The sequence below is a fragment of the Amphiprion ocellaris genome, chromosome 7 (genome assembly GCF_022539595.1).
Source record: "Amphiprion ocellaris isolate individual 3 ecotype Okinawa chromosome 7, ASM2253959v1, whole genome shotgun sequence".
In the NCBI taxonomy this organism is placed as follows: domain Eukaryota; kingdom Metazoa; phylum Chordata; class Actinopteri; family Pomacentridae; genus Amphiprion; species Amphiprion ocellaris.
The window spans coordinates 3,436,998-3,462,496 of NC_072772.1; the positions used below are offsets into that span (position 1 = coordinate 3,436,998).

At 38.7% G+C, this 25,499-nt stretch overlaps 2 protein-coding genes and 1 long non-coding RNA gene across 3 annotated transcripts in view; 1 reads left to right on the forward strand and 2 right to left on the reverse strand.

Moving 5' to 3' along the window:
- LOC118471056 (uncharacterized) overlaps positions 1-25,499 on the reverse strand; it is a 54,881-nt gene that overhangs the window by 15,657 nt on the left and 13,725 nt on the right. The gene's annotated exons all lie outside the window — the stretch shown is intronic.
- LOC111575848 (succinate receptor 1-like) lies at positions 122-2,996 on the forward strand. The gene is made up of 2 exons (XM_035953292.2): positions 122-184; positions 375-2,996. Exons 1-2 carry the CDS (start codon positions 182-184, stop codon positions 1,311-1,313), a joined length of 942 nt encoding a protein of 313 aa, XP_035809185.1. The 5' UTR covers positions 122-181; the 3' UTR covers positions 1,314-2,996.
- Positions 2,990-13,698, reverse strand: aadac (arylacetamide deacetylase). The gene is made up of 5 exons (XM_023281210.3): positions 13,071-13,698; positions 11,458-11,686; positions 10,809-10,878; positions 9,321-9,492; positions 2,990-5,658 (listed from the first exon to the last, which is right to left on the reverse strand). Exons 1-5 carry the CDS (start codon positions 13,209-13,211, stop codon positions 5,032-5,034), a joined length of 1,239 nt encoding a protein of 412 aa, XP_023136978.1. The 5' UTR covers positions 13,212-13,698; the 3' UTR covers positions 2,990-5,031.

Here is a 25,499-nt window from a genome sequence, read left to right on the forward strand (position 1 = left end):
GCTGGGTTTTGTTTACTTTGTAACCTCTTTCTGCTTCGTAAATGCAAATCGCAATGATATTATAGGCACCAGTACCCTCACCTGACTGTATTTACAGTTTCCAGTGGACAGATAGGGGCTGTACCTGCTCTTGGACGTACTCCCTGCTCACGCTACCAGCAAATACACCGACAAATACAACATGGTAAGTCTTATTTTTACACTTAAAATATGTATGTTGTGCTAAATGTGGTTAGTGCTGAACTTCTGAATCTGTTCCTGAAAACTGTCTTTAAAGTTTATCATTTTAATGTGTTAATCATTGCTTTTCCTCCCTTCCCCTCTCTCCTCTGTTCCTCTGTTTTGTCTTGCTTCATTTTTCCTGTTTTTGCTAGGGTCCCAACTGTACAGACGTAGGTGCCGTGCTGGAGAGATATTACCTGTCACCACTTTATGGAATTGAATTCAGTCTTGGTTTCCTTGGCAACCTTTTGGTTGTACTTGGTTACGTATTTTGTTTGCCGGAGTGGCAGAGCTGCAATATTTACCTCTTCAACCTGGCAGTCTCTGATCTTATTTTCCTCTGCACACTGCCACGCCTCTCCTACCTCTATTCAAATAACCAATCAGAAACCAGTTCGTACGCTTGCATTATCAATCGCTATGTCCTGCACGTCAACCTTTACTCTTCCATCCTCTTCATGGTTTGGCTCAGCATGGACCGCTTCCTGCTCATAAAACACCCAACAAGGAATCACTACCTCCTGAGGCCGCGGGTAGCAATGATCGTGACGGGGATGAGCTGGCTAGCTGTCAATGTGCAAGTCGCTCCAATGATAGGACTGATGATCCAGGACCTACAGAGACAAAATAATACCCGCTGCCAGGATTTTTCCAGCTTAGAAGGAAATGTCAATGTTTTGGGCTACAGCTTGGGGCTAACCGTGACTGGCTACATTCTCCCTCTGATTGGACTTTGTGTTTTTTCCCGCCAAATTGCACATATGCTGCATGTCCAGGAAAGGGCTCTACAGCGCAGGAGAACATTGTACAAACGGCCTCTCAGGGTTGTTGTGTCAGCTGCAGTCATGTTTCTGGTTCTCTACACCCCCTACCATGTCCTGAGAAATGTCAGGATAGCATCTCTGCAACCCTGGGCAGGGCTGCAGCCATGTACAAAGATGTACATAGAGAGCATGTACATTGTGACCAGACCATTGGCCTTCTTGCACAGTGTCATCAACCCTGTCTTCTACTTCCTCATGGGTGACCAATTCAGAGAACTCCTACTTTCTAATCTCAGAAAGCTAGTCAGAAAGACAGAGCTACAATGAGAACCAGCCTAACATTTAAAACTAGATTCTTGTATATGTACAAAAGCATACATGAGCATGATATATCCACACGTGAGTCAGCTCCATCTTTATATATATGCTTTGCTATATTTTTTTGCTTTAATTACTACTATTTAAATAATATTTTCACAATTGAAAATGTATTTAAGATTGTCTAGTATTATTAATACTAGACAATCTTAGACATTATTGTTTATAGTGGATCCACTACTGCTAAAAATATGTGCTGGTTCGCTACATAGCACCAAAGTTTAAAAAAGTTCTGAACTGAACGAGTTAAACAACCTTAGCTAATATTGGGGAAAAGCTATAACAGTGACATTTGTTGATTACCAAGTCTCTGTATCCCTAGTAAACACTTTTTACTTCTTGTGACTTTAATACAAGAGACAGGGTCTTTTTTCATCATTATGAATCACAGCACACGTGATCCACTGTTTGATTTGGATCAGAATCTCTCCTAGAATAAGCAAAGAAAAGAAGCAAAGATGAAATACTAAGTCAAGTTCTGTGTGTGTATTTCAAATTACATAATAAAAAACCAAACGAGTGGTACTGAAACAGAGCCAACAAGAGAAAGAGATTAGAGTGTAAACACAAAATATGAAACTCTATAGTACATATAAGGTGATATCCTAATTTAATAATGCTTTGGGAATATTGCACCGAGGTCACTGAGGCAGAAGGGCATTGCAGGACACCTCATCTTTATACAGGTTTTAGGATGATTGCTGTGATATATGTATCGTTTCTGAAGTAAAAAGTTAGCCACAAAAGTCTGACAGTTAACATAGATATGAATAAATCCAGCTTCATTGACTTTAGCTTTAAATTCTTAAGCACTGTAGTAGTAGTAGTGAGAAAATCACGTTTACGCTAAGTACATATTTGTATGAGCATTGTGTGTGTTCTTACCGACGCTTACTCACATTCCTGTGCATGAACAGAGTATTTATGCACAGTCTATACTGTTTGTAGGTATAATCCGTACAAAACTACGACATTTAACAGATTCAAAGAATCATTTTCTATAATCCATGTCACGTTACTGTTATTAGCCAGCCATTGCAGAGAAGGAATTTCGGAACAGGCCCACCATTTATAGGATATATTTTTCATCCACAGAGGGATGAATAAGTGCATATACATGTACAGTATGTGCATGCATACAAGGCCAGGATAGAGAACAATACGACCAGCATAGCGGAGCACATAAATATTCCACTCTACACTCTGGAGGCGTGAGGTGTTTTATTTAATGTGTCCTGATGAACAAGGTTGCTCTGTTTGAATCATCCTTTTGTATAAATGGTTTATTCACTCGTGTATCATCCTCTCGCTATACAAAAAAAAAAATAATGTTTTTTTTCCCCAACCTCTTGGGTAGAAGTGTGTAGGTGTGTTTAGTGGTAGATTTAAAGGAAAATTTGTGAACACAGTTTGCATTATGTTTGCACATCAACTGTACTCTCCCTCAGCTGTATTAATCCTCAACAAATCTAACAAGGACGCAAAGTGAATAGGGTGAGTCTGAATCGGTCTGTGTAGAATATCACTCTTTATGTATAGTGTGCTGTACTATTATGTATGAAAACAGAAAACTTCTGCTCATCATTCCAGTACGTCTCTTCATACAAAATATAAATAATCAGTGGTAGTGAACAATCCAGTCATTTTATTGTCAGATAACATTAAAATTAAAAATGATACATATCACACGTTTCCCAAGAAGGAAACCAAGCCCAAAATAGAAATAGTCACATTTACAATTAAGAATGTAGAAGTGTTTCAGCAGAAGAATCAGAGTTGTCTGTAAATCTTGTTTAAAAAGTTTAACTTAATGTGATGGCAAGCTGTCTTTGTAATAATGAGAAACTGGTTTAAAAAAAATTAGCAGTTCAATATCATCAGTAGCTCTTCTTCAACAGTAAAGCTTTCTTAATCAAGAGCTTGTTTTCTTTTAGATAGCTGTCCCATGTTCAGAAAAGTCACAAGGTGATGTCACTGTCAGACAAAAACATAAAGAAGATACACAGCAGTGAAAAGTCAGTGCTTTAAAGCCACATCACATGATTGTTGGGCCTCAGGGAGGAAATGCAACATCAGAATCAGGGACCAAAGGTTCACTGAGTTAGAGACAGAGTCATAAACACACAAACAAGAGATACGCATACAGTAACACAATGCCAGCCCTATACTCTCTTGTCTACACAATGTTCCATATTAAATATTTTCCTATTAAACTGGCACTGGGTCTTGCACTGGTAACGCTCTCTAACAGTGCCAGACTTTATGTCATTGCCTACTGTACATCTTTTTCACAAAGGCAGGTCTCTAATGGAAGCGGTACTTGTCTATTATTGTTAACATGGTAAAAGTCTCATTTAAAATACAATGACCATTATTTTTGTTCCCATTTGAGAGCAGTTTTTGTGTTGCCACATGTAAAGCTGTTTACTCACATTAACACACAATAATAAATGATGCCTGAAAACAGAAAGGGGATGATGACACACTTACGCACACCCCTATAAATGTTAACATAGGAAATCTGAGACTTGTGATGCTCTAAAGATTAAGGCTCCAAAAAATGTTTCCAAAATTTCCCTCGTGAAAAGGATACCTCTCTTTACCATGGTGCTACTTCACACTCAGCTGAGCATAACCACTAAATCTGGGTAAAGATATGTTTGTTTGTTACAGCATGGTTATAGCATACCAACATTCTGCATGGAATGTGGATTATCAATTTGATTGTTTGTAGCTCAAATGTGGAGCGATTACAAAGCTATAAGGACTAACATTTCTTGTGCAGAGCAAATAAAGAGTAGAGATGATTTCTTTTATTGTAAGGAAGATGCCATTCATTCTGCTGTTTAAATGATCTACGATTACTGTGTCACATTTATATGGGACATAAAACTAAAGTTGTTCCCTTATGAAAAATCAGTTGCTGTATTCAACAGAATACTACTTTACATTGTTTGACGTTGGGTCAAACACCATGACACAAAAGTTCTGGTTCTGCAAAAACAGCAAAACAATCTTAAGTTTCTGTATGAGCTGCCCTCACTTATAAATGTTAACTTTGGCCAACTAGCCTGTTGTGAAAATCCTTCCCTGCTTTGCCAAGACTTACACTGGATTCTTTCAACCCCTGATGGGATAGTTCAGTGTTTTATTTTTCAATGGTATGCTTTACAAACTAATAGTACTGATATTGATGTAATGGACATAAGATCAGATAACAAGTCCTGTGGTGGGAAACAATAATGAGCATCATACCAGGCCAGCTATCCAGCTGAAAAACAATCAATTATACAACTTTTGTGATAACCACAGTTTGACTTTTACACTAGTATTGTGTTTGCTGAATTAAACACTATACTACTGTACTACTATTGTATTGTATGATGGTGTCATATGAGTGGTTTTCTACTCAAACCAACTTAAATTGAAGAACTCAACTACTCTTTCAAAATCCTGCTTTCTACTTATATCTAATGTGGTAAAATGCATGAGTGGAAAAAAAGATGAAACTATATTTTTCTCTATATATTTACCCAAAAATGGCATGATCAAAGAAAAACACCACAAAAAGCTCAATCAGTCAGATGGGAAAAAGATACTTGCATCCAACCAAAAACTGCCGTATGGTGTGAAAATGATCTGGAAAACTACTGACAGTCAACAGTTTTTACAAATTTTCTTTGAGCCATTTTATATAGTTGTCTGTCATGTGATGTGCAATCAGGAAGTCAGTTGGCCACACAGTGAACATCAGCGCTCCGTGAAATCCGGCGTCGTAGTGTTCATGCGTCACCTCAACGCCAGCAGCACGGAGCCGTGTGACATACATGATCCCATCATCTCGGAGAACATCATACTCACATGTCAGAATGTAGGCCTTGGGCAGAGAGCGTAAGGCCGAGTCTGGAACCAGCAGGGGCGATGCCCTCGGGTCAGCAAAAGATCGAGACGGTCCATCCATCTCAAGTGCCTCCCCTCCGACTCCCTGCAGCACAGCAGGAGCACTGTAGTTGTATTTCCTATGATATGTTTCTGGTAGGAAATTGCTCCAGTTGACAAATTTCAGCAGGCTGGAAGACTCAGGGTTGTTGTGGGTGTTGGCCATCATAGCTCTGAAGAGGGTCTTGTTGCTAGTGAAGTACTCACTCCAGAAACGCACCATAAGAGTGCGGGGCAGGATGGGCATGTCCTGATTCTGCTGATAGGACGGTGTGTAAAGGTCCAGAGCCTGCAGCACGGGGTAGAGGAGTGCTTGGGCCTTAAACTTAACCTGCTGTCCAGGCTCTTTTTGCAGCTGTAAAGACAAACAGGGAGAGATTGGTATCTATTTAAAGAAAATTGTCATGTCGGGGTATTTCTCAATCAGATGATATATGAAGTTTTAGAAACAGACAGCATCATCTGATCAAATGTACCTGTCATGGTTGGTTACAGGAACAGTTGCATCACTCAGCACTCCCTACTTGTCAGTCTCTTCAATAAGTCAGTGAAACCTCTGGAGTACAATTATTATAAGTAATTATAGTGATGCACAGCAACTGTGTTTCTATGTCTGTAAAAAGGTCTATCACAGACTTAACTCATGGATACAGCAGCGTGATTAGTACAGCAGTATGGCTGTCCCCAACATCTTAAGCATATTTTTTTAATTATTTGTCAAACATATACACAAAAGCTACTTAATGAGGTAAAAAGAAAAAAAAACAAATAACACTGTTACCTGTACAAGGTAAGATGCAGCTTCAAACTAAATTAAAAAATTAATCTCGCAACAATTGAACCTGTCCATCTGCAAACTGACACTCCAATACTAAAAGGGGACGTTGCAAAATGTAATATGCTTGCCTGCACTAAAAGCTGCAGGAAAGTTATCTTTGCACTGACAAACGGTTATCTGCCTATCTAAGAGCTGCTTTGGCTGACGCTGTAGGAAATCTGATAAAAGAGAGGAAAAAGCCTACAACAAATATTTTGCAGAAAGAGACGGTGTTGGCTGTCATGGGGTCACTGCAGCTGCAACGCATTGGGTTTCTGGCTGGAAATATGCAGACCCCTCTCGACCAACTTGATGTCTTACTTGTGAAATCAGTATTGTTGCCAAAAAATCTACCAATAGGATGCCCAGGGACATGATTTTTGACTCCAGAATTATATTAACCTGGAAACAAAGCACACTGAGGGAACAGCTTCCCCTGCTGGTGCAATACCAGAGGTTGTTTATTAGTGATGTTAATGGCCATATAGGCAATGCATCTGTTGGTAGGGATGCTACGCTTTACATTGAGCCATTAGATTGATGTAACCATGATAGATGAGAAGAGTATTACGGATAACCATAGGTCACACAGGCTCACAGAAGAGAGAGGCCAAAGCATGGATATCCACACCCTAGGTAGCAGATTCTTGTTGGAAACTTCTTCTTTTAGAGAGCGACAGAAAAAGCTATACATACTACCGTAGCACTGTCACAAAACCAGCTTCCTCTTTCAGGGACGTATATTGCTGGCCAGCATCTTAATGCATCGTTTGGTGTTCTGCTTCCTTGTTTATTTCCCAGATGTAGTTGTTTATACTATCACCAAGGTTAAATGAAACCTTTTCCTGAGTTCTTTTGCTTTATGAGAAGTGTGACACCTCTTTCTAGTGCATAAATATGTTAGATGTATATCCAGACAATTCCTACAAGTATAGTGCATATAAAGAGTATTCATCTGCCTTGGAAGGTTTCTCCTGTATTGCTTTTCAAGATTAAATCATGGTCAATTTGATTTGGCTGGTAGACACAGTGTTCCCGCAACAAAGTATGGTGGTTGACTACTACCTTGTAACTGCTTCAAAGGAGTCATAGGTGTCTTGCTGGCCAGCACACACTATTCTTGCACTGTCACTCAGTTGTTGAGGACAGCCTGTTCTAAGCAGATTTACACGTGTCAAATTCCCTCCATTTGTAAATAATGGATTTGACTATACTTCAAGGGATATGCAGGGACTTTTTTTTTTAATATCCATCCCCTGACTGACGCTTTTCAATAACCTTTGTATGGCCTTGCTTAGAATGTTCTTTTGTCTTTGAGGTGCAGTTACTGCCAGGACCACTGATTCACCAGTGACTAGGCCTTTTAATCCTGCAGGTGTCTTTATACTATAATCATGTGAGAAACAGTCCCTGCACTCAGATGGTCTTCATTTTACTAATTGTGACTTCTAGCACCAACTGGCTACACCTGTGTTGAATTAGATGAGTCACTTTAAAGAGGAGGGTGGGGGGTTACTTATAAAATTGCAAATTTTGCAATTTATATCCTTAATTAATTGAAATATCTGTTTTCACTATAACACGTGAATTCTTGCATTTCAGGTGTTCTTGGGAACCTTTCTCCAAGTTCCTTGTCTGCTCAGTTATTGTAGATTTTCCTCTAAAATGAGGACTTCATCCTCACTATAGCTGGCATTAGACTTCCATGCCAGCAGCAATAGGCTGAATATGATGAGAAGAAAAATGATGCAGGGTCCTGTAAAGTCATTCTAGGCACTATAGGTTGATATTACAGTTGCGAGAAAGAAGCACTAGAAGATTTGCAAGACTTCTGACTTTACTATGCTAGCTTCCCTAGCTCGTCCTGGGTCAGTGTATGGATGCATGCATCAGTATGGATCCAAAATAATTAAGATGCATGCATTTTTGGACCCTGCAAGTAGTGTTTTTAATTTTACCATTTGCATTCAGTAAAACACAGACTTGTCCATGTTTGTACTGTGTGTAAACTGTACTAAAGGTGGGGGATAGTATCTGAGAATTTACCCACAACCAAAATCTAGACCACTATTGCAAAATTAAGTTCCAAAGAGATTATCTTGAGCTCTTCACTTTGCTAAGGCTTACTCCCTGAGTTTTCCATTTATCTGTTCATGTACCTGTTGCCCATCACCCTGCTGAAAGTTGAGTTTTTTCTTCTTTTACATGATCTTTCATGTTTCTCATGTGAAATGAAATATAAGTCCCTTGAATGGCAATACAAATATTTTTAGTTTTGTTTTCCAGTAATCTGACAACTACCTACAGTAATAGCAAATGTATCTGACCTCATCTTATTTTTTCCTACTTTGTATTTCCCCTTTTTCACCTACTGTGTTTTCAAATTGGTAGCTCCCTTTGCACTGATATGAATAGCAGCTTAACTGTTGTGTTTCCACCCATATACTATAAATAAGTATAGAAGTGTATGTCAGCTTGACATGATGTCATAGTTTCTTTTAATGCTGTGGGTTTTCATAGCATTTCTGCTTTCTTCTTCTTTATGTAGAATAAACGTTCATTCCAATGCAATTGGTAACATTGCTAAAATCCTCCATCATGCTGGTGAGGAAGAACATATTTTACCTCAGATTTCAACAACATGAATACTTTAAGGATGATTATTCTTGCTCAGATCAGGCCAAAGTCATGACAGTTCCACCTATTTGGGGTGAATCATCATCAAGTCTTTATTACCAAGCTCAGGCCTGTAAACCACTCAGAGCTTCAGTTATAGTGTATATCCCTAAAGTGCATGTTCTAAGGATACACACAATCCTATGAAAGGAGATTGTTACTACTGGCCACTTGTAATGTGAAAGGCCTGAGAATTTCTCCTTTGGCTATTCTACCTACAGTATCACACACAAGTTTGAACCAGAAAAACGGACTTAAAATTACTGTAACTGCCTGCACGAACAGTTAGGATCTAAAAAAGTAGATCACTGTTGATCACTCCAGACCCAGCACAGAACAGGTGTTCTGATGGTTCACAGTATGATAAGATAAGATACACTTTATTGATTCCTCACCAGGGAAATTCACAGGCACTGCTATTTATCAAATATTGGCTCCTTAATCTTGTTTCATGTCACCTACTCAAAATGTCCTCATATGTTAAAAATAGACCTAACATCATAAAAACAAAAAAGATTCAGTACCTGCTGGGAGACTGCAGCTGCTAGGTTCCCCCCAGCACTATCCCCAGCCACAGCAATGCGTCCTGGGTCCACAGAGTACTGGGCCAACACCTGCTTCTGGAGGAAGTGTTTGACCACACGGTAAACGTCCTCATAAGGGATGGGGAAGTGGTGAGGAGGCGCAAGGCGGTACCTGAAAAATCAGGATGCTGCAGATTAAAGCTGAAGGATAAATAAACATGATCTTTGAATGTCATGTGCACAGACATATCAAACCAGAGAAAATATAGATAACATTTTCAGTGGGATAATAGATAACAAAGCAAAAGTACAGGTTTGTGAGCAAGACAACCACAAACAGTACAAAGAAGATGACTTTTTAATTTTACTGGCCAGTGGTTAATACTACCTACGCAGTTCAGCCTAGCATTAAAGAAAAAATGCTCACATTATTATGGTTATTCAAATACACATTAACTGAGATCCAATTTGTGTGAATAACAGTTTATCCAAATGGCAAATCTTATTTTCTATTCAGTAAAGACTGATCTCTGAACAAGTATAGCTTCTGCCCCAAGTAAAAAATCTAATAAATATGGTGATGTCAGGACACATTCTTTAAATGATCTTGTTTTGTAAAACTGCAATCAAACTACACAGATAAATGGAAATTCCCAGAAGTATATCATCAAATCTTCCTGACTTTAAATGTTGCAACAGCTCTTGCAAATTGCTGTTACACTATTAATCCATAAATTCACCTAGATTTCAAAACTTTGTCTTGTGCTGACCAATGCCCTGTTGGTGTCATCTCTACAATCTGAAACCCAAATGCCACACAAGGCTGACCCTCAGACTGTGACATGCTGAAATTCCTCATTGAACCCCGTACAGAATGCTTGCAGGAATTCAAATTAGGGAGATAAGACACGGCTGCCTGCAGCAAAAACCGATATACGGATGCAAATACTGTATGTCAACAAGCACAACAAAACACAACACAAAGAAAACATAACTTAATGTCCATGTACAAGATCTTTCATCTGAAGAGTGAAAAGATGAAAATGTGAGTAGTAAATTAGAGGACAGGGACAGTATTGGCAAAAGAAAGTTACAGTACTTTACAGAGACCGTTAGAGCCGGACGTGCCAAAGAACAACAGTGAGTGTAGTTGTGACAGGAAAAGGCCCAAATGAAAACTTGTTAGTTTCACTCTACTGCATCATCACTTCAATCTAGTCTGTGACTAATGATGGAGGACAGGCACATTTGACAAAAGAAAATTGTGTGTGAGAGATAGAGAGACAGAGGGGGGAAACAGAGGGATTTAACTATCAATAACACAATGAAAAGAAGAAATTTGTGGTTAAATAAAGATTGTGATATATACTGTGCTCCTACAATACCTTTGTCCTTTTCTTTATGGGCAACTTATCATTTTTACACAGCAGTTTGTGCAATGTATTAGAGTAGCTGCATACAAGGACTTATAAAATACGAAATACTTACTCAACAGAAAGTACCACTGCACCTAGCTCAGTGACAATGTTTCTGGCCAGAAGATCATATGGGCCCATCCCTGTATAGATCAGAAAAGATGAACACAGCTCAGAAAAGAGATTCTAAAGCAAAACAAGGCATGTCAATAATTGATGCATCTCTTCCTGACCTTACACAACAACTTACATGACAGTAACACTAAGGTATGAAAGACAAATCCACCATATAGCCTGGCAGTACTTTGGGGGGAAGATCCAGGTTAATGTGATTGTGACAACCAACAGATTGCACAACCAGCATGAGATGTGTCAAACTGCATGTCATGTCTTTATGTTTTGGATTAGCAAAGGGTTACCACCCTCTGAGGTACCCATGGCTCCAGCAGACGGTGTGCTATTTCCCCAGGAATCTGTGAATGCCGTGTGTTTGTGTGAGTTTGTTCATTATTCATGATCCTGTCATAATAGCTGTCATTGGAAGTGGATATAAAGCTGTGAAGTAATTTGTCATATCAACCAAACAGTGAATTTTCTAATTATTTTGGAGAGTAATAGTTGGCTTGCTGTTTGATGTATGACAAGCATATGTATTACCCAATTACTCATCTTCCTAAATGTTCCTAAATGTGTGCTGAAGGAGAAGACAGCCATGAACTTACGGGAACTCCCCAGACACCAGCCTCCACCATGGAGGTATATGACAGCTCTCCTGAGTTCAGTGTCACCACCCCGGTGCTTTGGCTGGTACAGCAACACCTCTACTCCATCAAACTTTTCTTCTGTCACCTTGACATGCTCATCAGACACAGGTACCACCTTCTCTGCCAGAGTAATGAAGTACATTACTCCCATGTAGTCCTTTAGTCCAAGTAATTCACTAAAATCTGCCTGGAAATAGAAACAGACACGAGATAAGCCACAGAGACAAACACATTGCAGAATTTGCCATTATTTGTTAAACCTGAGCCATCAGTTTTTTTTCTTCTACATATAATAAAGATGCTGCAAGCCAGATTATCTTCTGTAAACAACCCCTTGAAATTCAAAAGAGAAAGGTCTAAAATGCAAAACTATGTGGCCTTGACAGACAGGAACAGAGGGAAAGTAACAGTTGGAATGTTGTTAAATGTCAAGAGCCCTCCAAAAGTGTTTGTTTTGTGTAGTTACAACAAAATGATTGGCCATAAAAGCATAAGTGAAGTGGAACTTCTTTATAACTGCTGAGGCAAACAGTCAGCAGCTGGCATGAGGTTTATCAGCTGATGCTCTTCTACTGTGCCCACAACAAATTCATCAGAGTCCTCAGTCCCTGTTCTATGCACCATCAGACACTCAAATCAGCCTGAAAGATAAACACTGGCGCATTTTAAAACTGATAATTTATTGGGATAATAATAAAGAAAAGCCAAACAGCATAGCTAGAGGACATCCCATAAAAAACATTCAGAATTTGTGTTTAGCTAAGATAACTGAACAATACATGTTCAAATAAAATGTTTCAATACACGATACATTTGATGAGAATAAGAATGAGCAACAAGATCGGCTTTTGAAATTATCAATTTTCATGCTGAAACAATATCGAATCTACAAAGAATTGCTGTTTTAAACTTTATACTACTCTCCTTACATTACATAGAACATTCTGCTGTGTTCGAAGCAGTAGCCTACACTTGCAGTTTTCTCCACAGTCTGAAATATTTCTTGATATACCCAGTGCATGTGCAGCAACATCCTTTAAAGTGTTGAATGGAATAAGAAAGGTGTTGCAAAATAAAACCACTGCTCATTATGTTACAACTACAATTGCTCATCATGTTATATGACAGCTGTGTGTTTAAATCGTGTTTTCAACTCATAAACAGTCACACTAGTTGTACAGTGAGCTATACTAAACCACATTAGTCTAACGCTCATAAACTGTTTCCTTAATAGCGTCTATTATTAGATGAGGTGAGCAGGACTATACAACACATGGATTAGCATCTGACATAATCTGGCGTAACCGGTATGTATATCTACATCAGCAAAAAACAAGAAACGTTTAAGCTACTCTGAGACAACATACAAAAGCTATTTATTTCTGCACATTTTGTTTATTAATATACGACTACATTTAAAAAACTATACAAATTGATATAAAAATTGTGTGTGCATACACTTACAATGCGAAGTAGCTTAAATTACATGGCGTGACAATCAGTATCAGCAGATGTAAAATGTGACAACAAATGATAGGAATATAGTTTTGTTTTTGTTTTTTTTTCCTTACCAGGTGGCTGAGGCTTCTGAAGAAAGAGTTGGTCAGCATGAGTTTCCATCTCTCATCTATCTCCTCAGGAATGGGCTCGTAAATGTAATATGCGGTGAAAGAGCAGAGGGCGACGGTTAAAATGATGCTTCCCAGCCTCATTTTACAGCGTGCGTCCCCGGCCGGTGCGAACACAAACGGGGCTGGTAGTTGCGCGAGTTAACAAGTCGCTCCGGTGCGCGACAATAAACAAATAAAACTCACTCCGTTTCAGATCCGGACGAGCTAAATATCACGGCACGTGGGTGGTGTCATTTGATTGTTGTCGGTTTGCATATTCGGAGCTTTTCTTCGCCGTTCGTGCGCGCCCCGTAATGCATGTCTGTCTCGTGGAGCAGCAGAATTAATTGAAGTGTCAGTGATACGGAGACAGGAGCGCGCACGCTGGGTGCTCACGAGGCTGCACCGTCCCAACGCGAATTCCTCAGGTGCCTCCTAATCGTGTGCAGCTCGCAAAACGTGTGCAGCTGATGCACGAATATCACAGCTTACACACAACATGCGCTCAACTGGACAGGCGGGTTTCCCCCCCCCCAGAGTTTCAGCCCAAATTGCATTGAAAAGTGAGCGGCGTTGCGCCTTTAATTAGTGAAGTCGCTCCAGATTGTTGCAACCGAGGCACAACACTCAGCTGTCAGTGGTGCTGACCCGCAGTTACTCCTGTCATTCTTGGGTTTAAGTTATCCAAGTTGATTTATAGCGCGATAAACTCTCAGTATCCCTGTGACTCATACCTTTGTGGTAACACTGTAGTGGAGCTAAATGGGCCTAGCTGTGGTTGCAAGGCAGCTTAAGCTAATTATATTAATGGCGACAGAGGCAGATCAGATGTCTCCTTTCTTGGCAGGACTGACTGTCACAGGCAATGTGACTCGGATGTACTAAGGTTTTGAAATGCTGCAGGAGCAACTGATTTAGTGGTGCATGACTGTCAAAGAAGTTGTAAGCCCGGGATATTAGTTCCCCTTTATGTCGTCAGACAGCAGGGGTTGCAAGATCAATAACTAAGGTTTTGTGGAATCTTACAATGATGTAAATGACATTTGTTTGGGGAACATTTAAACAGGTCTTCACTAGTATGAATCTCATATTTCAAGTAGTTTTTTTAGGTGTCACAGGGGAAGATTAGGTCAGTGCTTATGGACAAACCACATCCATGTCAGAGTTTGCAAAAGGGGAAGCTTCTTAAGGAAAAATATCAAACACGTGGTGTATTCTCATGTGACAAGTTGATGACAATGTATTCACAAAGATTTACTTTGGTACAGGCTACTTGATACCTGAGGGAAAGTACTTTGGTACTTTCCCTCAGGGCAATTTCATACAGTCAAAAAGAACAAAGAACAAAGTAGGAGGCTGCACTCAAGAAAACACTTTAAAGAAGAAGGAGGGATAAAATGTCCACAGAGAACTTAAGCCATTTAATGTCTGTGGAGGGAAGAACAACCCAGCACTATCTAAGGTGAACGCTCTTTCAGAGTTATTTCACAGTCACTGGTTTGAAAGTGAGTCAGTTTAAACTGCATGTTGTGTACTAGTAAGATTTCTCAGCAGGCATCATCTCCAAAACCTCAGACGCATGCCTCCACGTGACTTTGTGTTAACTTCTGTGATATGATCTTTTCAAACTTTCTCTCAGTCAAGTTGGAATTTGTAATTGCCTGGTGTTTAGGAGCAGGCAAGTGTCTCCTTCCATCAGCCATCAAACTCTATTGAGATGCAATCTGCAGGATTCAGGGCGTGACAGAGGGTGAAAGCCTCTGTGAGACTGCTCACTGCTGAGCAGTGGAATACTAAATCTCTTCTATGAATACAAAATCACACTTCAGACACTCAGGGATTCTCCCTGGAATTCCCTCCCTCCTTTTCGCCTCCAACCACCGGCCTCCACTCAGCTTCTAAGGGAGACCACCTCAGCTCGCTAGTAAATCTTTCATGGAGCTCTCTTCACTCTTCGCGTCTTGTCAGTGGGGAGGACGGGTGTCAGAGGATGAGTGGGTGGGGATGTGGTCTTCATCTACGGAGAGCCATGCTGTGCTGTGCTGTGCCGTGCCACGTGGCTGGCCAACATCCTGCTGTGTATGGGGGAATCTCAAGCTGATGTGAAAATGTCTGAAAGAGTCAAACAAGGAGTTTGAGTACTGAAGTGTGTGAAGTGTTCATGCGTTAAAGTGTGTGCTTGCCTGTGTAAACTCATGTCAGCCCACATACATACATACCTATGACTGTGTGTGCACAGACAGGCCACATTTCATTCCTTCATGCATGCACATTCTTGAGATTAACACATCTACAGAGGCGCATCAAATTGTTATAATTAAGGAACTCAATCCAGACCTCCCTGCCAATGTTGAGCATGAGCGGCAAACTTTTTAAGTTTTTAATTTGCAGAGCCCCTGCTGAGGCAAAGCAGCTGGGCTGCATGACAGGAGGCATCTTAAAGCACTCAATTCTGAGTTCAGGCTGAGATGAGTGGAAAGAACATTTTTTGATATCATGATCAAGAAATAGATTTGGGGGCTTTGCTAACTTCAGCCAATTAATGTCAGACATAACTAAATTCATGAGCGTATTCCATCCTAAGCAGCAAAAAAACACATACGGAAATACATAAATGCAAACAGCCAGCCTGAAACATAATGCAAAATTCACTCCCTACCAGTTTTCACAATATTCAAAAGTTGTTTTTTTACAGAAAACTTGAATCTTCACTCATGTAGTTTTTTTTTTTTAATTTATGTTAAAAACAGGCTTGCTGGTACAGATTTATCTCATGAATGGATATTATAGTTTATAATCTTTTTTATCATGTTATTTCTTCAAAAAAAAAGTAAATGCAAAGGCAAAAAATGGAGTTAGTGTCTTGCATGTTTTTGAATCATTAAACAATATCAATTAATTTTTTAAAATTAGACTGTTTTGAAAGTCAAGATGTCAAGACATTGAATGACTCCCACCAATATATTTCACACAAAAGAATCAAAATCTCAATCGACAGCTTATTGTCCTTCAGGCTGAGTCAATATTGTTTTTTAGACGTTGACCTCACACACACACAGTGCATATTCAGAAATTGTTGATAACAATTTCCTTAGACCTAAGCTGTTGAGTTGGAGACAATCGAAAGGTGAGCAGCAGGTATGTACACACGTGGACAAAATTGATTTTCATTGGTTAATTTTCATACAATTTTTATTTATTACTACTTTTGTCAGATTCAAATTTTTTCTGTGACCATTGTGGGTTTTTCTTTTGTTAACCGAGGGGTACCAACAATTTTGTCCACATGTGTAGATGCTAAAGATTAAATAGGAAAAAATAGGTCTTAAAAATACTATTTCAAATGATATGTACTGCTATGAAATCTGCAAATGTAGCAACGTAAATAAACTTGCTGTAGGCTTTGCCCCATGTATGGATGAGGCAAGACTATCTTCATATTTAACGTGCGACATGCTCGTGCTCATATAACAGGAACATAATGTAAAATATACATGCAATTGCAATGAAAAGTTTTGGGGTTTTTTTTTTGTCCCCTCTATGTTTAAAGCTATATTCATGTCTCTTTCGGTATGTCCCTACAATGGCAGAGACTACAAAGAACAAGTGAAAGACATGCACCAAAAACCCACTGCTGGACTTGAATTGTGGTTAAATGGAATACATCTAAACCAGCATGCTAATTCTACTAACAACACTAAGCAGGCTCTCAATGTAATTGTTACAGTGGCAGAACAACTGCTGAAAAAGGTGCAAAAAATGAATTAAGAACTGAGCCAGTACAAAGTCAGATACTGTTACATCCCTACTCTGGGTACCTGCCTCCTCTGGCTGTTCCAGGAAGTCTGACTTACAATAAACTGTTCCCCAGAAATCAGCAGCACCTGACAAGGCTTTAAAAAAAGTCATTCCTCGAACTCTCTCCGTCAGCCAACAGACTGTGCAGGAACAGGGCTCTCCCACACCACACTATTGTTCTTTTTATGTCACTGTATTAATGAATGTAAAGCTTCTGTTTTCTATTGTGTTTGTTTCCTGCTCTCATGTTGCTGCCTCCTGAGCCAGGTATGTAACAGATGCCAAACATTTTGTATATCTATTGATATCAAGTTAAATCTCTAAAAATGGAAAAGATCACTTAAAAAACTGAAAGAAATTTTGGTTAAATTAAATCAAAGTTGAGAAAGCCCTGAACATAGTAAAACAGATGGAATCCTCAATTACAGAATGAAAAAAGCAGATATAAGGACTTCAGAGGTTCCTAAACAAATTAGTGTCAAATGATCAAAATACCAAGCTCTGTCAGCTTAACATTGCATTAAACAGTACACTAATGTTATTTATGTATAATAATTTACTAGTATGTAGTGTTAGCTATTGGTTGCTATTGTATCTGATTGTACCCACCAACACATAATAACAAACTGTCTCTGTCTCTGCAAGAAAGACAGTGAAATCAGATACATCACGTCTGGGCATTATTCCTGATTATCTGGTACAGTGCGTTTGCCAGATTATGCAATCTACAATAGAGGGTGGATTAAAACCTGTTTCTTTCCCATGTCCTCTATTCAGCTAAGCAGAAAGTATTCTACCTATTACAGTTTTTCTCTATTGATAAGACACTGTTCCTGAAAAATAGCACACATTTCCCAAAACACTGCACCCTATTTTCTTTATTAGGACACAATTAGCAAAGCACTGCACACTTGTGTCAAAGTGTACTTTACTGTCAAAATTTGTTTTCAAAATTAAGACACACGAAGCAAAAGTAGGACACTGCACCTCTAAATACAAAACACTCTTCTCTCACTGTTTTCACATGAAGTGTAAAAAAATTATACAATCCTCAAAAATGACAACTTAAACACAAATGCATCCTATAAATGAATCAGAGGCCATTGCAGTGCCTGACTGTACATTATAAAATAAAATAATGTTAGACCAAAAATACAGCACTGTATTGTACACAGTACAGTCTGAAGATATTTACACCACGTCTGCATCAATTCTTTCAGCCTGGTCAGACCTCAGGACCTCATCAACATCACAAGCTATGTTTTCTCTGGAAAGAAAGATCTAGTGTGTCTGATCCAGCCCTGACATGCATCAACAGAAACATCACCACATGCCAAGACCACTGATTGAAGAGATTTTCCCAAAGTATGGCTGCTGCTCATAGACCTTCCACCTCCATGCAGAGAAGAATGCTTCTATAGGATTCAGAAAGGGAGAATATGGTGGCAGAAAAACCACAATAACTTGAGGGTTCATATGGAACCATTCCCGAATCAATAGTTCTCTATGAAAACTAACATTGTCCCAGATGTATTCATGTGTATCATTAGAATCCAACTGAAAAACTCTGGAACAAACGCACACAAAACAGAGAAAAAGTCAGTCATGTACACTTTCTGTAATTTTACCAGCACTTGTGAAGCAGAATTATACATTAGTTTTACAGTATTCTCAGAACATTTCTGACTGCTTGTATTGTTACAGTATAGACATGTCACTGAAGTGACAAACAACATTTACATACCATGTAAAGTAAACCACAGTAAGCCTGAAACCATTTACTTTATGCACCATCCTTACCATCTACTGACCTTAACAACAGATTACATTCTGAACAGCTAATTCTGTTTCCCAGCAGGTTTTATAGTGTGCAGTTCATTGGCAAAAGTGTTTTCAGTTTTGACCTGTTGTGTCTTAATAGTGACCAATTCTGCTTCCTAGTGTTCACTTTTTGAAAAATGTGTGCTATGAGTTTAAAGTGTGTCCAAGTGAGCAAAAAACTTTTTTAGTCTTTTGCAAAAAGAGTGCAAGAGTTTTGGAAACTGTGTGCAAACCATGTGAATAGTGTTCAAGGTTTTGACACCAGAATCCTGTTTTTGAGAACTGTGTGCACTCAGTTGGTGGCTGTGTGCAGTGACTGTAATTTAGTGTCTTATAAATTGAGAAAAACTGTAACTTGACACGTACTGCATGTACTACATGTACTTGACACGTTTTGCATAGTAATCCTGTGTGGCTGAACAGGGTTAACCAGTTGGCTTTGATTTTAAGCTGTAGGCCAGAAACAGAGCCACAACCTGTCCATTTGTAATTATGAGCCTAGTAGGATGCCTTGTGTTTTTGATCCACCCTTCTGTCAGTTGTCCAACAAAAATTCTGTGCAACGATGCATCTCAGCTTACTCCATTCTCCTCATGCATGTGCTTGTTTGTTTGTTTTTTACTATTATCACTTGTCTGTTCAATTTTAGGCACTAACATCAAAGTGAGGATACCTCCATGAATGATGCCCTGAATAGCTTTTAATTACACATTAACCTTCATGTTGAAATTGAAATTTCCATATTATATATTAGAGTTTTACCTTGATAGAATACCGTCCTCCTTCATAAGAAAACAATCTCTACCATGGCTACAAGTAATAAGTAAAATATTTATCAGAGCAGGAGTCAACAGAAAGTATGACTCATATTTGCAGTTGTTTTTTGCATGCCTTGACAAAGACGAAACTACTTAATCAACTATAACGACTGTTTCCTTCTTTGAGATAAAATCCCCACTACAGTGAATACACAGCGCCAAATACTGTACAAACCAAATGGGATTTGCAAGTGTGAAAACTTGTTCATCCCCGCAGGACTGTTACATAGTTTCAGTATGTTCAAGTCTGAAAGATGAGCAGTCTGTGAAAGGTATGTTTCTATAATTCACCTGATCCAACTGAGAAACGTAATCAGCAACTGATCCAGGTGAAGAAGGCAACAGTGGCCACATGAACACGCTCTGTCAAAGGTTGTGAGGAGCCAAGCTATTGCTGCTATTTCAGATTAAAGAGAGTACAAAATGTTAGCTTCAATTCCAAACTACGTTTTGCCAAAACAGAGTTTGTTTTGGTACTAATCCTCAGTATGTTGTCTGGAAGCAGAAAACGAACTAAGATTTAATTACGAATTCCTTACATGGTACTACTCGAAATGTTTTTTTATTGTTAACAAAGCCAGTGAAAACATCAAAATCAAAAAAGGATGTATCCCACTGAGAAGCAGACCTCTACTGCTGTTTAAAAAAACACAAATACTAACAAAGCCAAAAAGCTGCAATATTATTTCATTACAATGAATACAAGGAATGCAGTTTAATTTGGGTCAATCCCAAAAACGTTGTCCTCATACTTAATTCGAACTACAAGGCCCATTTGTTTCAGAAAAAAAGGCAGTCTTCTTTTAAATGGAACTTTTCAACTTAAATTTGAGACCTAATTTGTGAATCCTTATAAATGACTAGTTTATTCTGTAAGAACAAATGCACAATATCATTAGTATCAAGAGCTATAGAGCTAGAAAACCACCAGTTTGTCCACTCAAGTGCCAACATGTCATGCAGCCACCAGCACTGTCACTAGACAGGTTCAAGTAAATTGTTAATACATTACAAAAAAAATAAAGAAAACCTTTCTGTTTAGAGAACAACTGATATATTTTATAGCAATGTTTTGTTATGTTTTGTAGCAAATACTCTATCACATCAAATCATTGGCAGATGTCTTAATAGGCAATCAGCCACTTTCTACTTTCATATAGTTTGTGAACATAAACTCAATACTTAGGTATTCTCTAGAAATGTGCAACGTTACTTTTCTCTGGCCTCTGACCACTAGACCTTTCCAATGCGACTGTAAACCAAAGGAGCAGAAGGAATCTTGAGGTTTATTATTTCCACACTGTGCCTCATGATCATGGGACTGGGTGTAAGAAACAGCAGTGGATAAGCTCTTTATCAGTACTTGCCTATGCAACACTTCTGTCATAAGGAATGTTGGCCTCTCACCCCATTTCCACGTGAATTTCTTCCATGTTATCACCAGACACAAGGATACCAAAGGCTATTTACATTTAATTACATACTGAATAGACAAACACATAAAAATAGCTGATAAAATAAGCTTATCTCAATTGTTATCTGTTTTTAATAATTTATGCTGCTTTATTTGACTGTGCCTTAAACTGTGACAAACAAAAGATTTTGGAATGTTTACATGCATTGACATAATCAAATAAGAGTCTATAGCCACCAGCCACTCAGTCATGCTGTACTTAAGCACTGCTTAAGTCAGCATACTAACATGCTCACAACATCGGTGTGAACATGTGGATGTGTAGCAGGTTTTGTTTACCATGTGTGTCACATCGGCTGAGCCCATTAGGCTGCGAACACTTTGTTATTGAGACTAAACACCAAGTACAGCAGAGGATGATGGGAGTGTCACTGTTTGTAGGTAATTGGTCATTATGCAGCTTATTTAGTAATCACAATTCCTCATAAGTCAGACATTCATGTACTAAAATTCATGACCAGCTCTCCAGGAGCTGCAGAAACATCTCACTTGAAGCAATAAAGTTAAGCTGAGAGAATCACTAAAATCAGTTTGCTGAACTGAGCACCATGAATGACTGCACAAAGGTTGTGCCAATCCATCAAGGGCACATTACAACATGTCACTGGATGAGTAAAAACTTAACTCACTTGCTGGTTGTGAAATATCAGGATAAATTTAAAAATTAGAAAGTGAACAAAAAAAATCTGAGGTTCACAGAAGTCAATAAGATTGATTCACTAGACACAATGAATATCATATTGAAATATGATCAACAATTATTGATTTGCATAAAGCTGAACAGGATTACAAATTATTAGTACGTTCATCAGCCCCAAGTTAGTCAAACTATCCACAAATGAAAACATTAACAAATGTTGTTGCTCCATTTAGAGGTAGAGCTTCAGTTAAGATGTTGGAATGGTCAGGGACGGGTAAAAAACATCAGAGTAACAGATGAAGACTTAAAGGAATCATTTACAATTTGTTAACATCCCTTAACTGGGAACTTAATTGGTTAATTGGTAACTCTAAATTGTCCATAGGTGTGACTGTGAGAGTGATTGTCTGTATATGTAGCCCTGTGTCCTCTGCTTTCGCCCTGTCAGCTGGGATAGGCTCCAGCCCAATGAGGATTATGAACTGTTTGAAAAGAACATACAGCAATTGATATGGCACTGTCGAAAATCCTGAACACCATCGTAAACTTGGGGTTCAGAGGAAGGAGTATCATGATTTGGGGCTATTTTTGGGCCTAGACAGCATACCATCATTGACGAGAAATGTAGTTCGGAAATTAATCAAGGTACACAGAATAATGCCGAGGTGGCTGTAGAATAGTAAAGCTTAACTTGGATGATGCAGCAGGACAATGACATTAAGCACTGAAGTAAATCTGTTTTTTGAGGTGGCCCAGTCTGAACCCAGAACATAACCCAAGAGAGTCATTACAGACACCCTCTGGCTGAGCTGAAGCTCTGATCTGTAGAGAAGAATGGTCCAAAATTCCTCCTGAACGCTGTGCATATCTGACCCACAGCTGGAAGCACTTAATTGAGATTATTGCTGTCAAAGAAGGTTCGATCAGCTATGAAGTGCAAGAGCACTGGGAAGGTTTGATGGGTGTGCTCGATAAAGTCATTAAATTGTTTGCGCTATTAGATTAAGCACATTGTGTTTGTCTGTACATGTTAATCACATGAAGATCAAATCACATTTTATGACCGATTAATTCAGAAAACAAGGGCTCACATTTGTTGCAATTGTACCTGAACAGCATCTACACTCATTTTACAATTGATTGACTCTTCTATGTTCTTTTTGCAGTTTTGTCTAAAACTGTAAAGACTAAGAATGGTGATACCTGATCTCATGAAACAACTGAAAATCCAACACTTTATACAATCTTAGACAAACATCAAGATGCATTAAAGTAAATCCATTGGCTAAAAACCTTTTTCAGCAAGATTACTTTTATCGGAAAACTTGTTAGGGCCTGTTGCATTACTTCTAACTTCAATTATAACGCAGTAATGATTTCAAATGCAAGTGAATTTAATCAGTCTATCTTCAGTCATTGAACTTCTTTCTCCAGCAGATGGTGCTCTGTCCTAAATCAACCACTGCAAAACTTAAGTACATCTACTTCATAGCATGTCCCGGTGGTCAAAACAAAACCCTGTATCTTCAAAATGTAAATTATTTAGGAACTAACAACAGTAATCATGATCCAGTTGGTTAAGTTTTCCAAATTCCACAGTGGGTTCAGTGGGTCATGATAGGTTCAGAATGGTGAAGCAATGTTTGAACCAATGGAGCTACATGAACCGTGCGAAGCACAAAATCATCATCAGGGACAATATATGTTCAAGTTTTTAATGTCTTTCCTTTGTTCTGTTCAATGGGTCAGAAGAGAGAGAACTATTTGGCTTTTTACCAACACTCCTAGCGTGGATCATGTTCAGTGTTGTTGCTCTAAGTGCACAGAGGACATTATTTAACATGTAACTATGCTTGTTTACATAATATGTGTTCAGAGACTACATACCCAGTCATCAGGCTGCAGGCTGGGTAAGTTGTCTCAGCAGGTTCATGCACAGTTGCTCTTCCAGTCATCCGTACAGACCTCCACATAGATATATGCTGGATGAACAAGGCCATCCAGTGGTTGAGCAAGTCTTATAGCATCTCTTTATATAATTTCTATGGACATTTTAGGCTAAATGACAAATGTATTAATTATTATCCAAACAAAAAAACAAAAAACCCAAAACTGTATGTAATATGATTTCCCGTCCTTATCTTTTATAGTAATTTCAAAATTCTGTGAGTTTCTACAATAATTTTAGTTTCACTGACAGTTTGAATGTGATTAATAGTGAATTATTAATTTAAACATTGTTCGGGAAAAAAAAAATCCCACATCCATTAGGATCAGCACCGTTTATAGGTAGTATCAAATACAAGCCCTTTATTCACACCCTAGAATTCTGGACAAGGAATGGCAACGGATGGATGTTTACAGTAGTACTACGTTCAGTCAGTGCAAGACTTTGAATACGACATATTTTACAAAGGAGAATGAAATTTCCTTCACATCCAGAAAGATTAATGAAATATCCAAAGGAGTATCCTCATGTGTTATTCATGGATCTAATCATCCATCTTAATGCTATGTGAACTGCATCAGTAACTCTGCAGATGTGCACCTCCTCCCTCATCACCCCTCCTCATCCAGACCTCTGCTCTCTAGCTTCTCTGTTTCAATGATTTCTCACAGATGAAATGCTGCATGACTTGTTGCTTCACTGACCCCTATATGTGAATGGCTGTAGATGTGAAAAATCAGCCTGAATCACTGTTGCTAGCCTCTGCTAACCCCACCGTCAACATGCTGCTATCGCACTAAATGTATTACACATCCACATAGGCAAACAAAAGGTTTCAAAAATGTGCAGTAAAACAGATCTGATTGTTGGGAAACTGTACCATGATGACAGTCTTTGATAGGCATGGTCAATCGAGCTTACTGTAATCATACTGACCATGTTATTATTGTATGTTCTGTTGTCACATGTTGCATTGTGTGTCTGAGTGTTCATGTGAGAAAGCGGAAGCAGGAAGAGAAGGATGGTAGAAAGATGTAGTTATACTCAGGTCAGTCGCCATTAATGACTATAACATATCATGTGAAATCTGAAACACAGTTTTCCCACTTGAAATTTTCACCTTCAAATGCTCCCTTCCGATAGATGGACTTTACAGCCTGGCTCTGTGTCTGCGTGGAGCAAATGGAAAAAACAGTCATGATACAGGAGAGCTGGGACTAATCTGATCAGACACACCTACATGTGTAAACACAACTGTAGTCAGTAACGGCGCTGTCGCTTCCTTAGTTTGGTAATTGTGCTGTTATTGTCCGGTTATTTTTTATTTTCTTTTAGTAATCAACAAAATGCTGTGGAGTATAATCACAGTGCTGTATAAATACTGCAATATATTTTTAGGAAATTCAGGATTTCCATCTTGGATTAGTACTGTGAAACTCCTAACTCTGACAAGAGATATCTGAGTGAACTAGCTCTACCAAGCCTTAACTGACAAGGTGAATCAGAGGGGTGTAGGGGGTTCCTCCCCTGAAAAATATTACTATCCCTCTCTTCAAGATATATGGAAAGAAAAACAGAACTTATTCGATGTCATGACACACTTTTCATCATTTCCAGTCTCTATCCTTTACTCATCGGATTGTAATACGAATCACTTCCAGACAAAAAAGTGACATGAGGTTTCTATAAGAACAAATTTCTAAAATGTTATGAATCATTTTCTACATTTTGCTAAGGATGCAATAACATTAGCATAATAGGATTTATTTTTCTACCATCAACATTGCTCTGATTAAGAGCAGCTGCTGCTCTACAGCTTGAACAGGTTATTTGTCTCATCTTGTCTGTTTCTCTTTAATTTGCTACATAAAGCTTTAGCATGTGCAGTGTG

Bases quoted from the DNA above. Each gene is read 5' to 3' on its own strand.
- aadac (XM_023281210.3), bottom strand. From the start codon at position 13,211: ATGAGGCTGGGAAGCATCATTTTAACCGTCGCCCTCTGCTCTTTCACC. The intron at 10,879-11,457 runs GTAAGTTCATGG...TGATCTATACAG, and splicing joins CTGGTGTCTGGGGAGTTCCC to GGATGGGCCCATATGATCTT. The intron at 9,493-10,808 runs GTAAGTATTTCG...CTGATTTTTCAG, and splicing joins GCAGTGGTACTTTCTGTTGA to GTACCGCCTTGCGCCTCCTC.